Below are 22145 nucleotides of genomic sequence, written 5' to 3' on the forward strand. Positions count from 1 at the left end.
CTAAAGTCATGTCCTGAATGTAAATGTGGAATACGGTCTACAAGTCCAGGTCTAGGCCTGTTCCGGGTCCATTTACATAAATCTCAAGTCTAAATATACTGTAGAAACCTCAAGTAAGTAAGTAGAGTTTATTTAGTCCTTTTTTTTGGGATCAAAACTCGTTGTGGACCAATTAACAGCACTTTAATAATTTAATATCTGAAGTCTCAACATTTTCCATGGAATATTGAAATTGATTAAACAAATATATATATATTGTCAGTTTTAACATATTTTAATGGAGGACTAAGTTAGAAATCAAAGACTGTGTCAGGTGCCAAGTAATTCCAACTCAAGTCAAGTTCCTAATAAAGCATTTTCTCTGTAACAAATGAACAGACGGAGACAATAAAACGGGTTCTGAAACACAGAAAAAATGGGGCATTTGTGACTTTATTGGCCAATATTGAAGTCAGATATCATAAATCAGCGTAGGATGACGAGTAATGATGTTCCACAAATTTCATTTGATTTGAAACTTGATCTTCCAATCGTGGTTAGAGCCATCAGTAAGGATGGTCACGGACGTACTCCATGAGGTGTTTCAGGGCTAGCCAGGTCTCGGAGGCGGTGGGGATGATCTGATTGGCCGGCAGGATGAAACCGTAGCGACCGGTGTCCCTCAGCTCGAAGGCGAAGGAGTATTTGATGCCTATATCATAGGTCCAGTCAATGCTGCCGCCACTGGCTTGATCTGAGAGGAGAGGAAGAGACATGTTAGTCGCTCTAGTCGCGTTAGTGGCAACAGTGCTGACCGCAGCATTAATACTAACATTAGTCAGACATATTACAAGTATTTTAGATGGACTGCAATTAATATTTACTTTTGCTTAATTGAGGTTGAATTTTTTTTTGCGCCAGGTTCAGCTTCATGTTTCTCCTTTTGTGTCTACGGTTACTGATTTTGGTTTTGAAAAGTCTCATCTAAGTAGATTTGACTGTCAGTTTATTATCATTTACATCGGTGGACGTGTTCCGATTTTTTACTTAAGTAAAAGTAGGAATGTTAAACTATGAAAATACTCATTCAGAAGTAAAAGTACTGAATTTCAAATTATAATTATTATTGTTAGTATTATCAGCAAAATGTACTTAAAGCATCAAAAGCAAAAGTACTCATCATGTCGAATGGCCCCTTTCAGAGTGTTATATTATTCTCATATATATTGTACAGGAATGCATCTGATTTTATAGGCTGGTCATTTGTATTTAAAATGTATATCCGCTAATAACTAGTATCTACTTTTTAGTCCACTGTAAATGAATGTAGTGTAAAAGTACAATATGGTAATTAATTGTAGTGATGTAGAAGTAGAAAGTAGCATTAAATGGAAATACACTCATCTAAAAGTTGATTTAAGTAAATGTACTTGGTTTCTTTCCACCACTGATTATTCATCCTGATTAAATCCCAAAAATTCCAGTAATCTGTATTGTTAGTAACTTTACAGTTTGAGTTCTTATGAAGTGGTACAAGCAAAGGTGACAAAGTTACTTACAGATGATTTTGCAGATGCTTCCAACTTTGTACCTGGTGCCGTAGAGAGAGGTGAGTTTCTGCACTGCAGCTCTGCCCACGGAGTCCTACGGGGAGCAAAAAGGGGGACATAATACTGACGTTAGGAAAGGAGCACAGATAAGACTGGTGCAGGAAGAAGAGACAGAGAGAGAGACAAAGTTTCGCTTTCGAAGCTTTCTGCTTGGAAAAGACCCGCTTCAAATGGAAAAAAATCTGAGGAGGGGCGATGAATGAGACAACCCCAGCAGCTTTCAAGGCCGCGCATCTCCTCTTGATCAGTCACAATGAGGCAGTGTTGATTTGCGTTAACTGTGTAAAACTCCAAGCAGAATACTGCTGAAGAAGTGTGTACCTGGCTGGGTTAAGAGAGATGATTTGTCGTAGGTAGTAGTGATGAGTCTATAATTCATCAGCTCCGGAGCAAATTATTTGAATTTTCAGCTCCAAAACTTTAATTAAGAAAGAAACTGTAATCATCCGCTACGTATAGTTAAGGGTAGGAGAAACATACAAACATTTTTAAACACATTCTACATTCTCTAATTTAGCAGCCTCTCTGATTTGACGCTCCTGTGTGAGAGCTCCCAATCTGCCACGTGCCTCCTCACAGTTTGCTCCTTTGTTCTTCTCCTTTCTTACCAGCTCAGGCTGATCGCGCACGCTCCTGCAGGAATAACCGTGTGGGTACATGAGCAGCTGGGAGTAGGAGTGGACAGAGATGAAGGACTTGAAGTTGCCGTGGCCCCTGATCAGGTTCACCACGTTCTTCACCTCGATCTCAGAGTTAGCCGAGGGGCCGTGGTAGGAATCGGAGCAGGGGTTCTTACTGGAACCGGGACCTGGAGGGAGGAGTTGAAAGTCAGAGGGTTGGCAAATGGCCGAAAGCAGCAGGATTCCACGTACAACTCAAGCACATGACATACACAACGTTACATGCACACACATATACACTCAGTGGCCACTTTATTAGGTGCACGTGTAACATCCAAGGCAATCCAATACAACTGTTCTGCCATAAAGTCACGTTTATGATGCCTTCAATGTTCAATTTTTGTTGACACTGTCATAGAGGTTTTAACTCAATTATATGTATTAGCATTGAGGTCATAGTTAGTGGTGGCGTTTTGCTGGGCTGCATTATATTCAGGGGTGTTTCTAATATTCTCATGTATGTAAATGGGAAGCACATACATTCTAAACACCTCTCAATGTTATGTGGCCCAGTAGAAAGCCTTTAACTTTAACTATGACCTCAACAATAAACATGTAATTTAATCTACACATCTCCAACAGTGTCAACAAAAGCTGAACTTCGTTATCTTTGCAGAGGTAGAATTCACGGCTGAGCTGTTGTATTGGATCCCAACACATTGTGCAGGTGTACCTAATAAAGTGGCCACTGAGCGTGTGTTCAGGTGCTGTGTCCAAAACCGTCTTTTGTTTCCTGCGACTTCCCACATAAATGTGTCTCGGAGGTTCACATTTCAAGATGACTAAACTATTCACCACAGAAGGTTTGACTTTTTGCATAGAAATACTCCATCATATCTTCAATGTATTTTCCTGTGTAGAAACATTAATTTAAAACTTACTGTACATACTCATACAAGCAGCTGAAGTTTGAGGCTTGAACGTCTTTCATTTTGTTATTATTGCCCCAAAGAGAAATGTAACTTTTGGAGAACAGGCAAAGACCGAAGAACGTGTAAAACTGGGGCGATCCCGTGTTACCCTCAAAAAGTGCAGGTAATTTCTATATCTGTATCTGTAAAAGACATATTTCTAGAGACCACAAAGTGGTCTTCTCTGTCTGCATAAGTACAAAAACAAACCTATACAACACAAAGTTTATGAGATGCATTTACTGTCTTTTCTATACTGACCGCCAAAGCCGGCGTCCCAGTTCCTGTTGGGATCGACTCCTCGGCACCTGGAGCCGGAGATCTTGGAGCGAGTCTTACGCCACATGCGGTTCTGTACATCAGAGAGCTCCAGTCAGTGCGATGTCATTTTTCGTTTTTCCTCCTACGATTTAAACTGTACGTGCGTCTTTTATGTGCTTGGTGAGTTACAGGGCCCTTGTGTCCTTCAAATCCTGTGTGATTTCAAACTAACCTAAAAATAAACCTTATTGAAAAAAACTGTATGGTTAAAGTATCTGGTTTCAACACTAGACTGCTCTGACCCTCATCATGTCCCCCTCTTAAATCATCCACCTTACACACAAGACAAAAATAACATATTCACAGTAAAATAGAAAAATCAGTGCAAAGATAATGCAGATACTACAAGTCTAACACTGTCCCGTGGAGTGGTGGTGCCGTACATTGGTGTGGGTGTAAGCATAGCCGTCAGGGTTGGCCAGGATCAGCATGTAAACGTCCATGGAGTTCAGGAGGGAGGTCAGGGAGGCGTCTGTACCGTAATCAGTGGCAATCTAAGAAAGAACACAAGGCATTGATTCCCAACAGTATACTGTATGTAGCTGAGGACGAAAACTCTAAGATTGTGTAGCGGAAGCTGTTAGGAAGAAATGTAAAGCCGAATGCACTGAGACAGTCGATTCAACACATATTGTTGGCAGATGATAACAGATGCATTATCACGAAGTCTGTGCCTTTTTTGGGGAAATAAAGTACAATTATTATCAGGTTTGCAACTAAAGATTATTTTCATTATCTATTATTCTGCTGATTATTTTCTAAATGAATCGGTAAAATTGTCTATAAAATGTCGGATCCCTTGTTTTGTGCAACCAGTGAAGCTAAAACACAAAGATATTCAATTTACAATGAACTATGACAAAGAAAAGCAGGAAATCCTCACATCAAAGAAGCTGGAACCAGAGAAAGTTTGGCATTTTTTGCTTGTGAAATGACTGAAACGATTAATCGGCTGTCAAAGTTCATTTTCTTTCAATCGACTAATTACTTCAGCTCCATTTATCATATTACGAATTTCAAAGGACCCTTTTCTGCCGATGGCTTTTTAACAGCTTCTCGAGGAGATCCCGCACACATCAGTTCCGTATAACCTCCTCCTGCTGACATGTACCTTGTTGGCTGTCCACACTCCGGTGGCCTGAGACACCCATTCTCTGGAGTGGATTCCCGTGTCGATCCAGATAGCTGGACGCTTGTGGCCGCCAGTGCTGAACTACACACAAAGCAAATTTTAATTAAAATCCCGATTATTTTTTTCAAATAAAGTCATAAAAAAAACAAAAACATTCTTCATCTTGGACATGAAATTTCTCTCAGCGGATGTGTGACACACTGTGGCTTAAATGAAGTGTGACGTTGTCAAACAATGTTGACAAAAGGTTCAATCTCTCCTTATAACCTACAGATGAAGAGTCTAACTGGTTAAAGGAATAAATACTAGTTAACGTGTACTTGCAGTACTATAGAGGTGTGCACAAACTAGACCCAGTTGACCCAGACCCTGAGAGAGTCGAATCCACACCTCCATCGTGTCAGCTGCGGGATACAGTGACTTGCCAACGCAAGACTGATGTAGCTTCACTGCTACATCAGTCCTGTGTTGACGCATTTCCAACGGTGCACAAACACAGTCGCGCAAAGACAAGACGGGTACAAACTCATGTAATGCTGTTGTCTTGTATGAGGTGTTATTGTCCTACCTTGAGCACATACATGGGCCTGTTCTCATAGGATCTCCCAATTTCCTGCTTGGTGACCAGGTTAGGGTGCTGAGCCACCAGGGTGTCCATCCATCCGTAGATCTGTATGGGAGAAACAGAATCAATGTGGAATGTGGACTAAATGTACTTTAGGGGCAGGGGTCAGCAAAACCATGGGCCTGCAGATGGGCTAAACAGACTGATATTTACTGCAGATTTATGAAAAATGATGTAAAAGTTTCACTATTTAACTGAAATCTTCAGCTAGTTTTGTTGGTGGGCCAGATTTGCCACCACTGACTTAAGGTATACTTAAGACAACAACTCCATTACTTGACTAGTTCGGGAAAGGCCTGTATTTACATGAGAGAAAGCCCAAAAGAATAGATTTCTGATTCCATCTTATCAAATTTTTGATGACGATAATTATTAAAAAACAAAAGGTGCGTAAAACTTTCTGATCTGAACGTTCTGACGTTTGGTTTCACCCAGGACTTGACTTGATGACAAATTCCAAGATTTGGTCTCACAAAGAGATTTTTTGACTGGTGTGTCGTCTTAATTTTGCTTTTAGATGAGTCTGAGTTAACCCCAGGCTAAATCTGAACTAAAGTCCGTGTTTCCGAATCAGCGGCAGCTGGTGACTAGTGGCACCAAATGACGAAAAAAGGGGAAAACGCGGAACACAATTTGTGGTTTACTAACAATGTTGTGGAGTGAAGGGACAACGTTTTCAGAGACTGCGGTAACCTGTTGGAAACGTACAGCACTGAGGAGACTGCCAATCGTTTTTGTTTGACCAAAGAAACTATCTCGAGCCTGACTGACGGGTGAGCATAAAGATTGAGCCCTGCCACATTATGAAAGCCGAAGTAGCTCAACTCTGCCACAGATTTCAGAGAGATTTTATGTTGCTGGAAGTGTTTTTTTAACGTTGCACTGTTTTCACAGTAAAATGTCCTTTGTAACTGTTGGATTTTTACACGAGGCGAACGTTTTCTGCTGGACTGAAGGGAGATGAGCATCAGCCGTGTTTTTGAGTTAGAAGAAAGTCTTTTTTCTGGAACTTATGCCAGAAATGGCAAAACAGTGCTACTTAATATGACCAGGAAGTAGCCAGTGTTGTGCAACAGATGAATTTGGACGTACAGCTGAAATCTATCCAAGCCACAGTCAAAGTCTGTCTTCACGAAAGCGGCCCGAGTAGTTAAGTCCTGTCGTGCTTGTTTCACTCAGTGTGTCATTGATTAATATTCTGGCTACCAATCTCAGTTTGATATGAAGCTGAGATGAGTTATGATAAGGTGTTTGTACTGGGTCTTGACCATGAATTTCTCCTAATCTGTCACGAGTCACGAGTAAGTTGCGTGTTTGTGTGTATAGCCTACGGTCTCCAGAGGATGATAGGCTCCAAAGTTGAAGCTCCTGGTGCTGCGCTCCTTCATCTGGTTCTGCTCCATCTCAGCTCTCTCCTCATCAAGAACCTCCTGAACGTGACATGCAAGAAATGTAAAATTCACCATTGCAATCGCCTCATTCTCAGAATCAAACCAGGACACCGTAATTAGAGAAACTATGACACGAGAGCAGTGATAGATCCCCTGAACCAGTCTGAGGGCAAAGTATCCGAGGGCGTGTTAATAAACGACTGCACTCTGGGAATTACAAACCTGAAGGTTTTCGATCAGGACAGTGAAGGAGATGCCGTGGGCATTGAGGTACTCCCCGACGGAGCTCAAACTGGAGCTGGGCACTCGGATGTCGACAGGAAGCTCAGTGGAGACCGGGTGGAGCCAAAAGTCCAGCTGGGATCGGACAGGAAATGAGGGATCAAAGACTGTTCTGTTTTTTCTGAGCTGAATGGTCATTTAAAAAAAAAAAAAAATCATTTCTCAAATACATCCAGTAGGAATGAACACGACTCACTCCAGTTTCAGAAGCCCCCCCTTCATTTGCCTTCTGCACTTGTGCAAATGGCAAATAAAGTTACATGAGCTTGAACTCTAACCTCCTAATGCAATCTTTATTACAGATCTCCAAATCCCAATCTGAGCTATCACAGAAATTCAAAGCTTCACTAAAAAATGTCCCACTATGAATCTAAACGACTAATCTAGTCAGAGTCTGATGATTCTGTAAATCTAATTTAGAGTCTGTAAAATCTATAGAGGCCATGTATTTATTATACTTGCTTGCTTCTAAATCCCCGTGAATTCATGTCTCGGCAAAACTTTTAATAAATAGCACAAAATATGAGGAAAGGTTACGCTCTGGATTTTTTCTGCCTTAAAGTGTGAAGCGCAAAACACAAGCCAGGCCTCTGAGAGGTTCCGACTTTCCAACATGACGATGACTCTGTTAACCTTCAGCCCACACGAACTCTCAGGTGGATTATTTTCAAGTTGAACTCGGTTTTTTCTTTTGCGCTTCTGGGAAGTTCATGAGAAAACTGTCTGGCACAAGCAGCTGAGAAATCTCGAACGTAGGTGTTTGCACTGCATTTGTGTTTGTGTTAGTGTTTGTGTTAGTGTCTGTGTGCGTGCGTGCGTGTGTGTGTGTGTGTGTGCTTGTGTACCTCCCACGCCTGTTGGGTCTCCAGAGCCTGCAGGAGTTGGATGTCTTCCTCAGACTGCACATTGACCCTGATGACCTGATCTCTGGAAAAAAAAAAAAAAAAAATTTATTTCAGTCCCTGAACATTATTCTTTACTGGATATTCTATGTTTTTGGTCGATACTCATATTCATGACAATCTACAGCGAGTTCAGCAACAGAGGGCGATTTAATTAATTGCCTTCCACTCTAACAAGCAATTAATCACACAGAACAGCTGGCGCCCTGACCCATGACTCCCACTCCACTCTCTTTAATAAGACTATAATCATGTCTTAATCTTTCTCTAAACATAAAGTCAAGTCATATTCTGCCCATTAAGGCCAATGTACTGTTTCAACTTGGGTAGTTAATTTACATGCTGTGCAGACGGCATCTAAGAGAGGAACAGCCACCTCTTCTAGTCTCTAAATACTTTTATTGAATATATCTAAGACTGCAAAATCCTTTTCTAAATTAAATGGCAGGGTGAGTTATCGGATTCTGAAAGATAAACCCCCAAATGAGGTTTATCCTGGTGTAATAGTTATTTCATGCCTAAGAAAATGTACTTTTTAATTCCAGAAACACTCGTTTGTTTTAATGTGTAGACACATTTTCTTGTTAAATTTAAGTTTACAACCGGCATTGTAGCAAGTTTGAGTTAAGTTCTGGATTTTCTGACTATTGCTTTATCATATCAATAACAGTAGTATTGAGATGAGCAAGAAAAAAAAAAGAAAAGAAAACGCTAATCATTAAATCAGAAAAACAGCCTGCAGGGGAAAGTACCGAAACCCCCGCCGAGCTTTAAACGTCACTGGCCGTGTAAAATAAGAATTTGGACGACTTCGGCGCCAGTCACACTAAACACAGAGCTTGGAATTTCATTGTGGTTTTAAAGTGCAAAAAAAACTGAATAACACCAGCGTAACTGTTTGCAGTGTGCACGGATAAACGTACCCAGTGAAAACCCTCTCAGCTTTAGCCGTGGCCACGAGCACCAACACCAGCCAGAGGCCCCTCATCTCGCCTGTGTGTCCGGACCGTTTAGGGGCCACATGTGCGTCAGGCACCAGTTTTTCTAGTCTTTTCATATCGTCAACGGGCAGGTGGACTGTTCCCACGCAGGAGAGTTACCCCCGCTCTGACTGATAATGACACGGCTCTCCCGTGTGGAAAAAAGTTATTTTGAATGGCAGACGTGCAGATTAAGCTTTGTTTAATCTGTCCAGTGTTCAGCTGCAGATAGCAGCAGTTTCCCCACATATGTCATTGACTTTAGTGAACTCTGTTAAAATAAATTTGATCTAATTACACACAAAGTAGTCACAGCATGAGCAGGACTGTGTGCATCTAAGGCGACAGAGATGTTTTGACTACACTTTCGGGGATCAACCTGTAGAATGAATGCCTGTGAAATGAAGAAAAAAACTAAATTCAAACTTTAACTCTGCATAATCTGATTACTCGTGTCCTATATTATGGATACGAGACATGGATAATCCAGCGTTTATGCATGATTTACACTCTGCTACAGCCTGACCATCTGGAGAAACGTGTCCCGGGTTTGATTTGAACTCATCAGTTACGTGGCATGGACGGTGGCGACAGGCTGCACGTTACTGGGAGCTGTGAGCAGTTTGATCATAAAGTGACGGTTCATTCACAGACCGTCTAATTTCAGTAGTTTTTAGGTTCCTGAGGTACAACTCTCGAGTATTTCACAAGAAAAAAGCAAAGACGTGAGTCAAATTTTGTGAAGCAGTGATATATTTAGATTCAGATTTATTTTGTGACCCCTTAAGGATTCAAAACCCCAGGTTGGGAACCATTACTTTAATACAAAACGGATCTACCTGGACCTTTAAGGAATATTTGCTTGGATGAAACATTTTGTCAGCATGTGAAAGTTTCCTTAAAGAGTAACTGAGAACCCCCCTGAAATTCCCGCCTTTGCTGATCTCCAGTGCTCTAACTTCTCACCTTGCTGCGGTGATGTAGAGGTGTGCTGCAGGACGCCGTGACCTCACTGTCAGGCGTCATTATGCTGTGGGGGCGACGGAGCACACATCTGGTCACGCACCTGAAACGTACAGCCAGAGAGGGCAGCAAAACACACCATTTCAGCCTTTAAACCAATGGCAGTAAATCCATCCTTCTCAACTTCACAAATCTGACGAGCTTTTATGAACGGCAGACAATTCTGGATGAAAATAACTAGGCAGTAATAAATACATTTAGCAAGATTTAACACTGTAAGACCAATTTGCAGACATGTGCGGTTCAGATCTGATGAGTTTCTTTGCATTTCCAATCACACATACTATATGCCCCAAAGTATTCGGACACCCAGTTCCACATGGGAAGATCCTGTCCTGTTTCTACAGGACAACGTGCACAAAACCGGGTCCATACAGAAACTCTTCTCACAGTGTGGTGTGGAAGAACCTGACTGGCCTGCACGGAGCCCTGACCTCAACCCCATCCAACACCTTTTTCGGAGGAACTGGAACCCCCGACGGCGAGCCGGGCCTCTTGGCTGATTGGGAGTGGAGGCTGTTATAGCGGCAGATCATCGCCCACGGAGTTAGGATGAGACGTTCAACGGTTACGGTACGTTTGGGCGTGATGTTCAGGTGTCCACATACTTCTGCGACGTGCAAATGTAACAGAGGGGATTTAACAAACACTTGCAAGTGGACACAGTAGGTGGCAGTGCACTACCACACTTAACACTGTAACAAGATCCCATACAGCAATAAGGAACCCCATTTATGGCTACAGTGAGTGACATCATGTTAAAGAGGCTGGAATTACCAGTAATCTTAAATTATTGATCACCCAATGAGGTTTTTTGTCTGAATCTTGTCCGTCTTGAGGTGGTGAGTACGAGTATGTGAGTGCTACTTATAAAACTACAGCAGACTGTGTCACTGGAGACGAAATGATTGTCCAGATGATCAATTCATTGAGGAACAGAAAAATGACCTGGCAACTATTTTGATGATTACTCATTTGAGTCACAGCAGAGCAAAAACACCAAACACTTCCAGGTACCAGGTTCCTGAATACGATTTTTTGTTGTTGCTGTTTTCTATTTTATATGATTGTAAAATAAATATTTTTGGGTTTTGGACGATTGGTTGGACAAAACAAGATGTAGCATATGTTCCTTGAGAAATAAAACTACAGGTCAGTCACTAAAGTTTCAAGCACAGCATACTATATACTGAGCACCCAGTCATCCATATATAATATATGTGGCTGCTAAATGTAGATTCGTAACTACAGTCATGTCCACTGGCAATCTCTGGAAGGTCATGTAGTTCTTGTAATATGCATTAACCATGTTGCAAACGAGTGACCATTAAACCAACTCCTAGCGCTTGGTGACAACGTAATAAAGGAGACCGTGACAAGGACGCGATCTGCAAACTTCTCCCAGGCTTCCCCCCTTGTGGGGCAAACGCAATCATATTTTATTACCGTTAGCAGAGGATTTGGGGTTTGTGTGAAATTATTCATCCTGATATCCCCTGGTTGACACCAAAGTGTGCATCTCACAGCCTCCCTGCTCCCATCAACTGCTATGACACCTCGCCAAACACCCCCCTCCCCTCCCAGAATTAATAAAAAGAGGTTTTAACATGTCACTTCCCTTCCTTTTCAATCCCAAACAATCCCATGAGACGCAGTGGGAGAAGGGGGTTTAATAAGACGTGGGAGACTACAGGGGAGTGGGAGTTGAGCTGGGGCTTTCCGTCCTTCTCAATGTGGAAATTATTTATTGCTATTCCTGCTGCGTGTGTCTAAAACTTTAACGTCCCCATGAAAAGTGGCTTTACATGCAAATGTGGCTGTAGTGCCCCCCCCCCTTCTCCGCTGCCATTTGCCTCTAAAAGCTATATGAACAAGGAACCTCCGACTAGCTTGTTCCACATGAATTCCTCTGCTACACTATAAATAGATCCATTTACATTGCATTACATGGCTGAGCTCTCTCTCAATATTTCAGAGGCCCCACCGTAAATTGACCATTAATCATTTATTACTCGCTTGTTCATCTCATTTTGCACATAGCATATGCGTAGATATTACTGAGCATTTGCCAAAACAAGATTTTTTTTAAATCTGTATTTTTGATGTTTTCTGTCAACACAAACTGCAGTATGAAAGAGAAAAGATGACTGTGCACCCGTTTTATTTTCAGCGTCTGTGATGGGAGTCTCCGAGGCTGCCTTGCTTGTATGTCACCTGAGCACATCTCATGTGACTCGTGTCCACTCCGGTGGTCAGATGACAGAGGCGAGGAGAAGTGGGTCACCTGTGACTTCCTTTTGTGATCTTTCCCATGATTCGATTACGCGGTAGGATATCGCTCTACGACGTCCAACGTGCTCCTTTCATGAGTAAGCGTTGTAAGTTACTGCTTCGCTGTACCAACTTTCCCTCACCCTGCTTCATCTACAACAGAATAATGTGCGACAGCGGGTGTGAACGAGACATAATGAGAGCAGACTGAGAGCGAGACAGTGACAGTTTCTCTGCCGGTGAAAAAGTAAAAAGTCAGTCATCTGATTTAATATGCATCGTGACATGCGGCTGAACTTTATGATCCATTTGACCCACAACCGCATCTTACATTGAATACTAAATATTGGTTGAGTTTAGAAATGTGCCCTGGTTGATTCTGGGAGACTGACACAAATATTTTAGATTGCTGACAAAAGTGAAGCATGTGACCATAGCTGACACATTATATACAAACAAATATGTAAAATACACCACCAAAGAAACGACATGAAGCCATAAAAAATTAAGATACATGCCAGTGACAGGGACAGAAAGAATCCAGAGCAGCCCTAACATGCCATTAGCTTATCACGTTGTTAGGGCTAGGTGATTGCTTACCTACACATCTGGCAGATACAGAGCAACATCTGTGTTTCTAGTCGCCGGACAAACCCATGTCGATATTCACTCACTTTTTAGCTCCGTTTTGGTCCACGCACTCCTGAGAAAATATATCTGCCTCTTTAGCTGCTGGGTGTTCGTTTACTTTTTTTCTCTGCCATTTGGCGCTGGGCAGGGTAGCTTACAAGCTTGTCTGAGCTTGACTGTCATAAGCGGTTGTCTAAAGTTTTATACGTGGGACTGGTGAGACACATTCACGCAGTCCACGTCTGGGCTGGAGAACCAAACAATGAGCTTAGACAGGCTCAAAGTTGTATAGAGCTGAAAAGTTGGGATGAAAATGTCCCTTTCACGTTACAAATAGTCATTTGATTCAACATTAATATCGAAAACAAAACTTAGCGGTGCATTGGGCTGAAAATCACATACCTCACACATATATCATATTACATAGAATAATTTTGGTTAACTAACAACTGGCAGGCACAAAAAAACTTCAGCGTTCCTTAGGCGTAGTGTTTCTGGTAATCTGACTAATGTACGTGTAAAATTTGCCCTTTTATTAGTGCATTTTGGTCTCCACCAATTCCTGAGAAATCTATCGGGCTTTAGCTTTGGCTATTTCTTCACATGTCTGGCTTTCTTCCGCAGCTCGTTGCCAACTTTGTCTGCCTGCTGCTCGGTGCTGCGTAGGACGTGTACAGCTGATTTTATCAGACCTTGTTTGGTGAAAAAAGCTGCCGGCTGCTCCTGGAAATGGGACTGCTGATAGCAGAATCTGTGGGTTGTACAGCCAAAAAAATGAGGTAGAAGAGGCTTCAAAACTCTCAACAGTTGCACACTGAGCTGATAATTATCAGTAGGTTGTCCCTCCAAGTGACCTCTTTCACATCACACATGGTCATTTGATTCATTTTTCATGTAAAAAAAATGGATTTGTGGAGCTTTCCGTGTTTAAAAGTGATGCTTCTGCTTCAATCTGTTAATGCCAGACACCCCCATCTCTGTGCACAAGCCCAGAATTAATGTACCCAAAATAAAAAGGTTACTTTTCTTCAACCCTTTTGATTACAGTCATGACCCTGGTCTCCTTTGAAAGGTAACTCTTTAAATTTTACAACCAAAAAGTCAGAATGAATGTAAGAGATACTGAACCGAGGCAACAGAGGAGCAAAGTTGGTGTGCTCACCTATTTTTTGTGCCTTTGATAGTACGATTTGCGTGGAAAACACTTTGGAGCCATAGCCAGTCTGAACCAATTTTGTTGCAGTCATATGGGGGATCCTAGTGTGCTTTGCACAGATAGACCGAGGGGACTTACAGCTTTCAAAGAATGTATGATTTGTCTTAGCTGTGTTGAAGATCGGGTCCGGTACAGACCAAAATACACCCCAAGTGCAGAGAGTGTCATTTCTCTTTAAGGAGAATATTATTCAATTAAAGTAGTCAGAAAATATTTACACTGCTTGAAAACCCAAGTTCAATATTTGTATATATCAGCTCTGTCAAGTGTATAGAACAGAGAATCAAAACTAAAAATGACCCTTTTCATCATGCTGCTTTGTTGACAGTATCTTCCATTCACATTGACTTTGTTAAAAATATGCATTCAGGCGTTTACACTGATCTGTACAAAGATTATATAAGCTTCGAAACAGAGCTACGTCTGGAGAAAATCCTCCATGGCGCTGTCACATTTACATTCTCTTCTTTTCCAATTGAGTCTTGATGGAGTCGTACATCTGTGCAACATCACAGATGCAGAGTGTGGACAGGCTCTGCTGGCTTGTTTCTCACTTTACGGGACGAGCAGTGAATGCTAACTGTCCCAAGGCGCATCTATCTTAATGCTGAAAATCAGCGTTTTTTTCCTCTTTTATGTTGTTACTTCTGCATACTCCAGATAACATGTCTCCCCGAAGACTAACTCATTACCTTTCCCTCCCTGTCAACCATCCGAGCTAACGGGGAGCTGACAAACTGTCCTTCGGGCTGTTTAACCCTGTCAAGATTCCAGCGCACATTATTCTTGTTTTTGCAAAAAACTGCCACACGGCTTCAGAGAAATCCCTACAACACACCCTGCACCAAAACCTTTTACATCTGCCTCTTATCCTTTTTTTATCATTACACAGATTTCTCAGTCTTGATTGGATGATGGATTACTTCATTCTGTGTCCGCATCATTGCATCTTAAGATTTGTCTATTATGTAATAGTCTAAGAAAAGACCACAAAAGCCCAGGAAGGCCTCAGCTTGTGTAAAAATAGGACGGCAGGCACAAAACGATCTGGTTATATTTAGCAACACAACCCACCCCCCCGTTCACTTCTAAGAATAGCACAAATGATGTTTCATATTCTTCCTAAGACTATGCCTTGTACTTGCCAGGACGTTTCGGTCCTTGTACTTTCTAAGTCGAGTGGACAGACGCTGCTTTCTGCAGGGTTGGTGTACGTTTGTGTGCTGGCTGCAGGGTTTTTTGAGGGGCATGTCATCAAAATTTTACACACTATTCCTTACCCCATTACTCATCACCGACTATTTCAGCATGCAGGCACCTCGCAGCTGATGAGCTTATACGGGGGAGCGAGGGAAATAAAACGGGCAGAAACGGCAGCTCGGAGACGCGTGTTGCTATGTTGCCCCATATCGGCTCGAGTGATATTAGATTCATGCTGAGCTTGTTCAAGTCTGCTTTATTGCTTTAGAGTCTCAGCACTAAGTGCAGGTGGTCCCTGTAGTGAGCAAGGCTAGGAATTGTGAAGCTCTGAGTTGCATATTAAAAAGTAAATGTTTTGGGCCAGAGAAAATGAAGCATGGTCTGATGGAGCTATGTAAAAAAGAGTGAACTGATCTGCTCTATGAGGGACTATATTTCTGACAGATATTTTCTGCCTTTATTTGGCTTCACATGTTATATCACGAATTTAGACAAGCAAAATCAGTGTCATTAGTTGCAGCCGTTAAGGTTCCTGAAGTGCTGCTTCTAATGATAATTTTCATTATTGTCTGTCCTGTTGATTATTTTCTTGATTAATCACTGACTAGATTTTATCCATGTAATGTCAGAAAATAGTAAAAAAGGCCCATCACAAGTTCCCAGACCCCACGTTGACATATTCAAACACAACAACATAGTTTTATCTGACAAAGAGACCAACCTCCACAAGCATTGAGTATTATCATAGAATACTGAGAAAAATAGTAAATATTTACATTTCAGAAACTGAAACCAGTGGGTTTTTTTTGAGTTTTTCTCTTAAACCTTCCATATTTTTTTGGCCACTTGGGGGCAGCGGATATAGGCTGTGGCACAGCACTAACAGCATCATCACCTCGAGTTGATATAGCGAACAAGTTAGCAAACAGTTGCCTATTGATACATTCAGCAGACATGGAAGTTTTGTTTGTGGCCACTTGGCAAAGTTGAGACCAATATTCACTCTCTTTTCACTCTCTTTTTGGTCTCCACCAACTAAAGAGGTTAATATCTGGCTCTTTAGCTGCTAAATGTTCCACTGTGTTCAACAGCTGGTTGCTAACTTTGTGTCCCTGCTGGACAGGTAGCACGCAGTCAGCCTTCAGAGCTTTCATCCGCTGAAAACAGCTGCCCGCTGTGGCTGGAAACAGGGCTGATGAGAGCCGTGAGAATGAAGCAAAACCGGTAAACCAACAACTAGCTTAAAGTCACTGTACCCTCCATCCATCTTAAAATGGTCTTTTCCTCGCCCCATAATGGAGCTTTTCCAGAATTGCCTCCACAGTGTGTAAATCTTAAAATGGCGGCTTGGTGTGTCAGTGTGTACAGGGTCAGTAAAGTTAAGAAGACAACTTTAGCCGGCTAAAACCTTCTCTGTGATCGTTTTATAAGCCAATCCAGCAAAGGACACAGCAGAGCTGTTGGCACAAACCTGGATTTATGTTAATTTTGTCAGACAAGGTCACAACCATGAAATAATGATTTGGTCTGCTGTCTGTTCAACACCTTATGTCTGCTGTTTGGCAGTTTTGTCGTTTGCGAGCTGAAAAGAGATTTTTCTGTTTTATGCCGTTTTTATGTTGTTCAGGCTCTCCGAGACCGTCCTCCCATCAAAACAACCCACAGATTGTGTTTGTGTAAGCAGCTTATTACGACCCATAGTTCCCGTTTGATTGTTGAGCGACAACTGGTGGTCGCGTGAGACAGCATCAGTCTTTTCAGCAAATGTCCCGTAACGACATGTTTACATTAAAGTGACCACCCCCTTTAGTGACCGTAGCAATTTTAAGCAAAGGAGGGAGTCGGGTGAAGAACTCCTCCTGGGGTCTTTGACACAGGAGACCGCCGTTCGTTTCCCGTTTCAGACAGACAGTGTTGTTTCTTTTAACTACGATTGTTCTGTAACCTTAACCACGTGTTTATTATTGTAACCATGACAATGAAGGTCCTCAAACCTAAACAAAGTACTTCTTTTAACGCAAACCATGATCTTTCCCTAAACCTAAAAAGTTGCCGCTGTGCCTAAATCTAACCAAACAATAGCATTTTCATAACAAAGGGTTAGTTATTTATTTTTCAACAGTGATTTGTAACAGTTTTGTTGTGGTTGGAGGACTGCCTGGGTGTTTTTACTGTGGACAGAGCCATCTACAAAAACAAACCGGAAACTCTGATGTGGATGCAAGTCGTTTTCACCCAAAAGAGGCGTTCAAAGGTTTAGATGCCTTGTATACGTAGCCTCCGTGGGTTCATCACTACGAGCGACCCCTTTTACGTACTATTGGTTACGTGAGCTGATGCTAATATAAAAATATTAATCACAGCTGCTTTAAAGACATTACTTAATTTATTTACTTGTTGCTGCTTCATTTGCTGGCATCGGACTTTTCAACTACTTGCTTTCAAGTAGACGGTTTTTTAAAACTGAGTGTTTTGTTGCACAGCTATCCGTTTTACTCACTAATGGGTTTCGTATAATTTTTGTTATTGTTGTTTTTCTTGGATTTCTAATGGTTGTATTTTTTTATTTTTATGAAATGCACTACACAAATGAGAATTATTATTAACATTAGTCACAATACAATTCCAGCATCCCTGCCAGCAAATTCCACAGAAGTCCCCTTTATGCAGCACACTGATTTCACTGGTTGTGATTATGCTATATAACATTAACCTACCGCACTTTTGATGGTTGTGCGTGTGGGGCTTACAGCGTCTCTTAAAGTTTCTGATTATAGCTTCAAGTGGGAGGTGACCATAATAATATAACAACTCAACGTGAAGTTAAAACTCATATGCAGATAAACATACAGAGAAGATAGCAATGAGCGCTCATTAAAATCTTGGACAGGACTGGAACAAGGACTGGCTGTAATTAGCACACTGTCACTTGTTACAAAGCGGCCCACGCTCCGAGCATGTCAGATCACTTCCCCGCAGCATCAACCGATTGTTTTGTTGCTTTTCTGCCGAGCAGGAGGCAAACAATTTATATCCATCAAGGCCGGCGGTCTCTAACCATCGGACGTTTTCAGCAGATCTGTCATGGGACATTTGAGCGAGAGCGTGTAACAACTGTGCCAGATAATAAAGCAGAAAAGCCTCACATTTAATAGAGTAACATTGGACTGTGCATTATGAGTATAAAGACAGGCGGCTACCCACACACACACACACACACACACAACATTGCCTCTGCATCTCTTACTGAGTGGTCAGCTCAGCAACTCACTGAAAAAAACACAATATGGCACAAAAACAAAAGAATCGTGATGCTTTTGTGCACAAACATTGTTTTTTTTTTTAATTTTTTATTTGGATTACGAATTTGGGCGTCAGATTTCCAGCACAATGAAGCAGATGGTACCGTGGTGTCCTTTTATTTCTGTGCTCGCTTTTTTGTCTCTCCACACGGTACTAAATAATAAAGCAGAGATTTCATAAAATTTGATCGTACAAAGACTGTCAGTGTCATATAATGTAAAAAGTAAAAGGGCTCTGAGGAGTCCTTCAACCATAAACTCCAGATGGCTGAGTGTGAAAGAGAAACCCCTCAGTATTCGACAGTGCTTCCACCAACGTCTGACTGCCGCTGTTGTCATGTGAAAACTTGATAAACCCAAACCCCTTTCAAAACCCCCTTTTACACAGACTGTAAAACTCACCGGAGTCTAAATAAAGAGATACAAAGTCTTCACCAACAGTCAACAAATACTTTAAACTGAAGCACATTTACTTCTCCTCATGTTGTTGCTCTCTCCAGCAGCCAGAAGTAATTAAATGATGTTTCAGCTATCAGAGTTGTTCTGTGTGTGCAAATCAGCCTAAACGCAGTAAGTAGTGAAATGCACTGCTGGGATTATACTTAAGATTTAGATGAATGAAAATACAGAGAGTCAGGATTCCAAATTAGGGTCCTTCGAAGGACACAGCTTGTGAAGGTGAATTCTTCAGAGGACCTGAAAGCCGTGTTCACATTATTGCACACTGTACATGCCTCTTGCATTATTGTGCATTTGGTTTGTTGCAACAGTCATGCACTAATGTCTGTGGTGCACAAAGCGGAGCAGGAGTACGACCAAAGTTCAAATGCGTTGACCCTGATCTGCCCCTTACTTTCGGGAGCGCAACGGCTGAATGCTACCGCCTGTGCTGAGATTCAAGATGGATGACAAATTAATAAGGAGTGTTTCTGAATCAAACTGTAAAATAACAAATAGCCATCATATTGAGACCAAACTGAAAATGTTTGCTGGGTGAAGTATCAGCCTTAGTTCAGATACAAAGTCTGTTACAAAACCACAGTCTGAGTCTTTGTAGTGATCAGACTATTGCTGACAACATTTATATTGTAAGGTTTCACTTGGTAATCAGAACAGATCAGGGGAGATTACAAAACTTACAAGTAGTTAGAAACTAACATTAAGTTTTTGGAAATTGCTATTTGCCCATCAGTTAGCTCCATGAGGATCCTGTGCAGAACCTGCAAATCCTCGTCCCCCTAAATTCCTATTTTTCCTAGGTCATTAGCACAAAGTTTCCCTAGAACGGCAAAGTCGTAAAAACAGTGGTAAACTGGGGAGAAATGGAAAGAGCTGTCGCGCACTGAAATTTCCAAGCTCCCCAGTTTTTCCTAGTGCGGCGTTTTGACATGCAAGGTATTCGTCGGGCACACATCACATCGCAACATGTTTGCCTGACACAGACGTTACAGGTCAAAATGGTGCAGTAATTAAAACGCGGGAGATTGGAAAGTTCAGGTGGCGACTACCTCTCTTTTTCCTTTGTAGCCACTTTCTTTCCTGCACCTGTGATGTGCACACCCAACTGGGGATTGGCTGTGCACATCATTCACCTTTATTTGCTTTAAATTGAGGCAAATGCCATGATGCACGAGTTTACGGTACAGCTGAGACCAGTTAACTTGACATGATGGACAACCGGTAAACACTGTACCGCGTTAAAGGCGATAACCACTGTAATTTCTATCATGCTGTGTCACTCGGTGATGAACCACATATCTAGAACGAACAGTGGAGTTTGTGGCTTGCTTCCGTTTTGTTTATCCTGCACTGTCTCTTCCGTCAGACTAGATCACTGTATTTGTTTAAGTGACTGATGGCCACCTGGTCATTCGACATTTCCTGAGTACACTAGTTGATAAAAGACCACCTGAATGCACCATTTAAGAATAAGACTGGTTATATTCTACATTATTCTTATGGTTAACAAACCCCATGAAAAGACAAAAACCAATGAAGAATCAATCCTACTAACAGGTATTCAAAGCCTGATATACTTATTCTATATTATTCCTCTGTGCCAGAAAGCTCCATTGTTGACCAAAAACTATTAAAAACACATCACTGAGCCACACTGTTGCATTGGGCGACATGTTTCCTTCATTACCAGGAAAACACACTGTAGTTTATTTTGACTCATTCCCACAGTCACGGTCCTGCTGCCAGAAATACTCACTAGAGCACTAAATGTTTTTAAATCCGCTGCTGAAAATAGTCCCCAATAAACGACTTAATCCCGTCTAAATAACGTTTTCTAAAAACTAAAGCCGTTTCAGGATATTACTGAGCTGTTTTTAAAAACGAAACTATATATTTGTGACCTGTGTTTTTTAAAGATTTGTTTGTCGTCAGCTGGAACAAATGGGCTAGGGAATGAGCGCCAAAGACAGGGAAGGGAAAAGTATTGAGAGACAGGATAATACATTCTGGGCCTCGTTTTCTTCATGGCATTTGCAGTTAGAAAAATGCAGAATAACGCCAGCTTTATTTTCCAAACAACTGTCTGGCTTGTGACAGATTTCAGAATACCGAGGCTGAAAAGGACACGCTGATTTTGTCATCAAAATTCAGGCAAAAGGAGGCTGCGTTTCTCAGCCACGTTTGGAGGAGTCTTTGGAATGGGACAGCCTGTCACCCCGTTATAACAAGGTAGATCTTGAGATGCACACTTTAAAAGGTGTAATGAAGGTGTGCGAAGCGCATCCATTCCAGTGTGCTGGCTGTTATATAAAGATATTTTATTGGCACCGTCAACCGGGACAGGTGCCTATCAACATGGAGAGCATCACCAACAAGAGACAAGTGTTGTCTGTTTTGCAACAGCCCACCAGACAGATGAACACATTGATGATTTATTAATTAACACCGTGGATATTTTTATGGAAAGCTTTAATAATACTTGAAAGCCCACGTACCTTGGAGGAACCCCAAGTGAGTTTCTTTTTTTGGGCGTCAAATAAAGAACAAGCACGGTTTGTTATGAATATTTATTTAAAGACTTCAATTCTTACAGAAATAGTCATTTTAAATCAATCTTTTGTGGCTTCCATATTTCCAATGAGAACAGTAAAACGTGTGCTGTCTTGTAGTATCACTAACCCCAAGAACTGATTTTAAGCAAATATCATGTATCAACAGACAACTTTAATTTTTGATTGGTCTTTTAGTGTAATTACAAGCATCATGCAAAAGCCAAGACTCTGATTCAAAATGAGGGCTGATGAAAAAATAAGAGTTGGGTTAATGACTCTGGGTTTCAGTACGATAAAAATACAGATCTGTGGTTTCTTTAAACACGGCTGTGTATGGCTGGACAACATTACTCCCAGCTGAATGATTCTGTCTCTTTGCTGAGAGCGACAGAGAGAGAGAGAGAGAGAGAGAGAGAGAGAGACAGCCCAGTTTTTTTTCTCTTCGGATAATCCTCCCTTTTATTCACATCATTTCAACCACTGGGTCTGAGAGAACAATGCTGAGATGAGTCTGAGAGAGGAGTGGCTATGCATGAAAGTACCCAAAAAAAAAAAAAGAAAGACAAATCAGAGAACAAGTCTTCAAAAGAAACATCTGAAGGCATTGCACAATTCCAAGATTGATCAGTGAGATTTTTAAGGCAAAAACGTTCTCTAAAATACTCTGAAATAACACGCA

At 41.5% G+C, this 22145-nt stretch overlaps 2 protein-coding genes across 8 annotated transcripts in view; both read right to left on the reverse strand.

Moving 5' to 3' along the window:
- Positions 1-428: 428 nt before the first annotated feature.
- cpa4 (carboxypeptidase A4) lies at positions 429-8929 on the reverse strand (the record flags this gene model as incomplete). The annotated part of the gene is made up of 11 exons (XM_040132305.1): positions 429-733; positions 1539-1623; positions 2198-2397; positions 3442-3532; positions 3885-3995; positions 4613-4714; positions 5202-5303; positions 6590-6688; positions 6872-7006; positions 7777-7858; positions 8757-8929. Coding segments are annotated over 11 exons (1368 nt in total), but the record flags the coding sequence as incomplete, so codon positions are not given.
- An 850-nt stretch (positions 8930-9779) lies between these two features.
- Positions 9780-22145, reverse strand: part of LOC120793473 (copine-8-like) — an 80312-nt gene continuing 67946 nt past the window's right edge. For 6 of the 7 annotated variants that reach the window (XM_040133583.1, XM_040133580.1, XM_040133581.1 and 3 more), the window contains one exon: positions 21529-21992. In XM_040133583.1, the coding sequence (XP_039989517.1) occupies positions 21930-21992 (63 nt within the window). In that variant the 3' untranslated portion in view covers positions 21529-21929. Of the gene's footprint in view, positions 9880-21528; positions 21993-22145 lie in introns of those variants that run through there. The other variant, XM_040133582.1, reaches the window with a different exon arrangement.

This window comes from Xiphias gladius, chromosome 8, assembly GCF_016859285.1.
Source record: "Xiphias gladius isolate SHS-SW01 ecotype Sanya breed wild chromosome 8, ASM1685928v1, whole genome shotgun sequence".
Classification (NCBI taxonomy): domain Eukaryota; kingdom Metazoa; phylum Chordata; class Actinopteri; order Istiophoriformes; family Xiphiidae; genus Xiphias; species Xiphias gladius.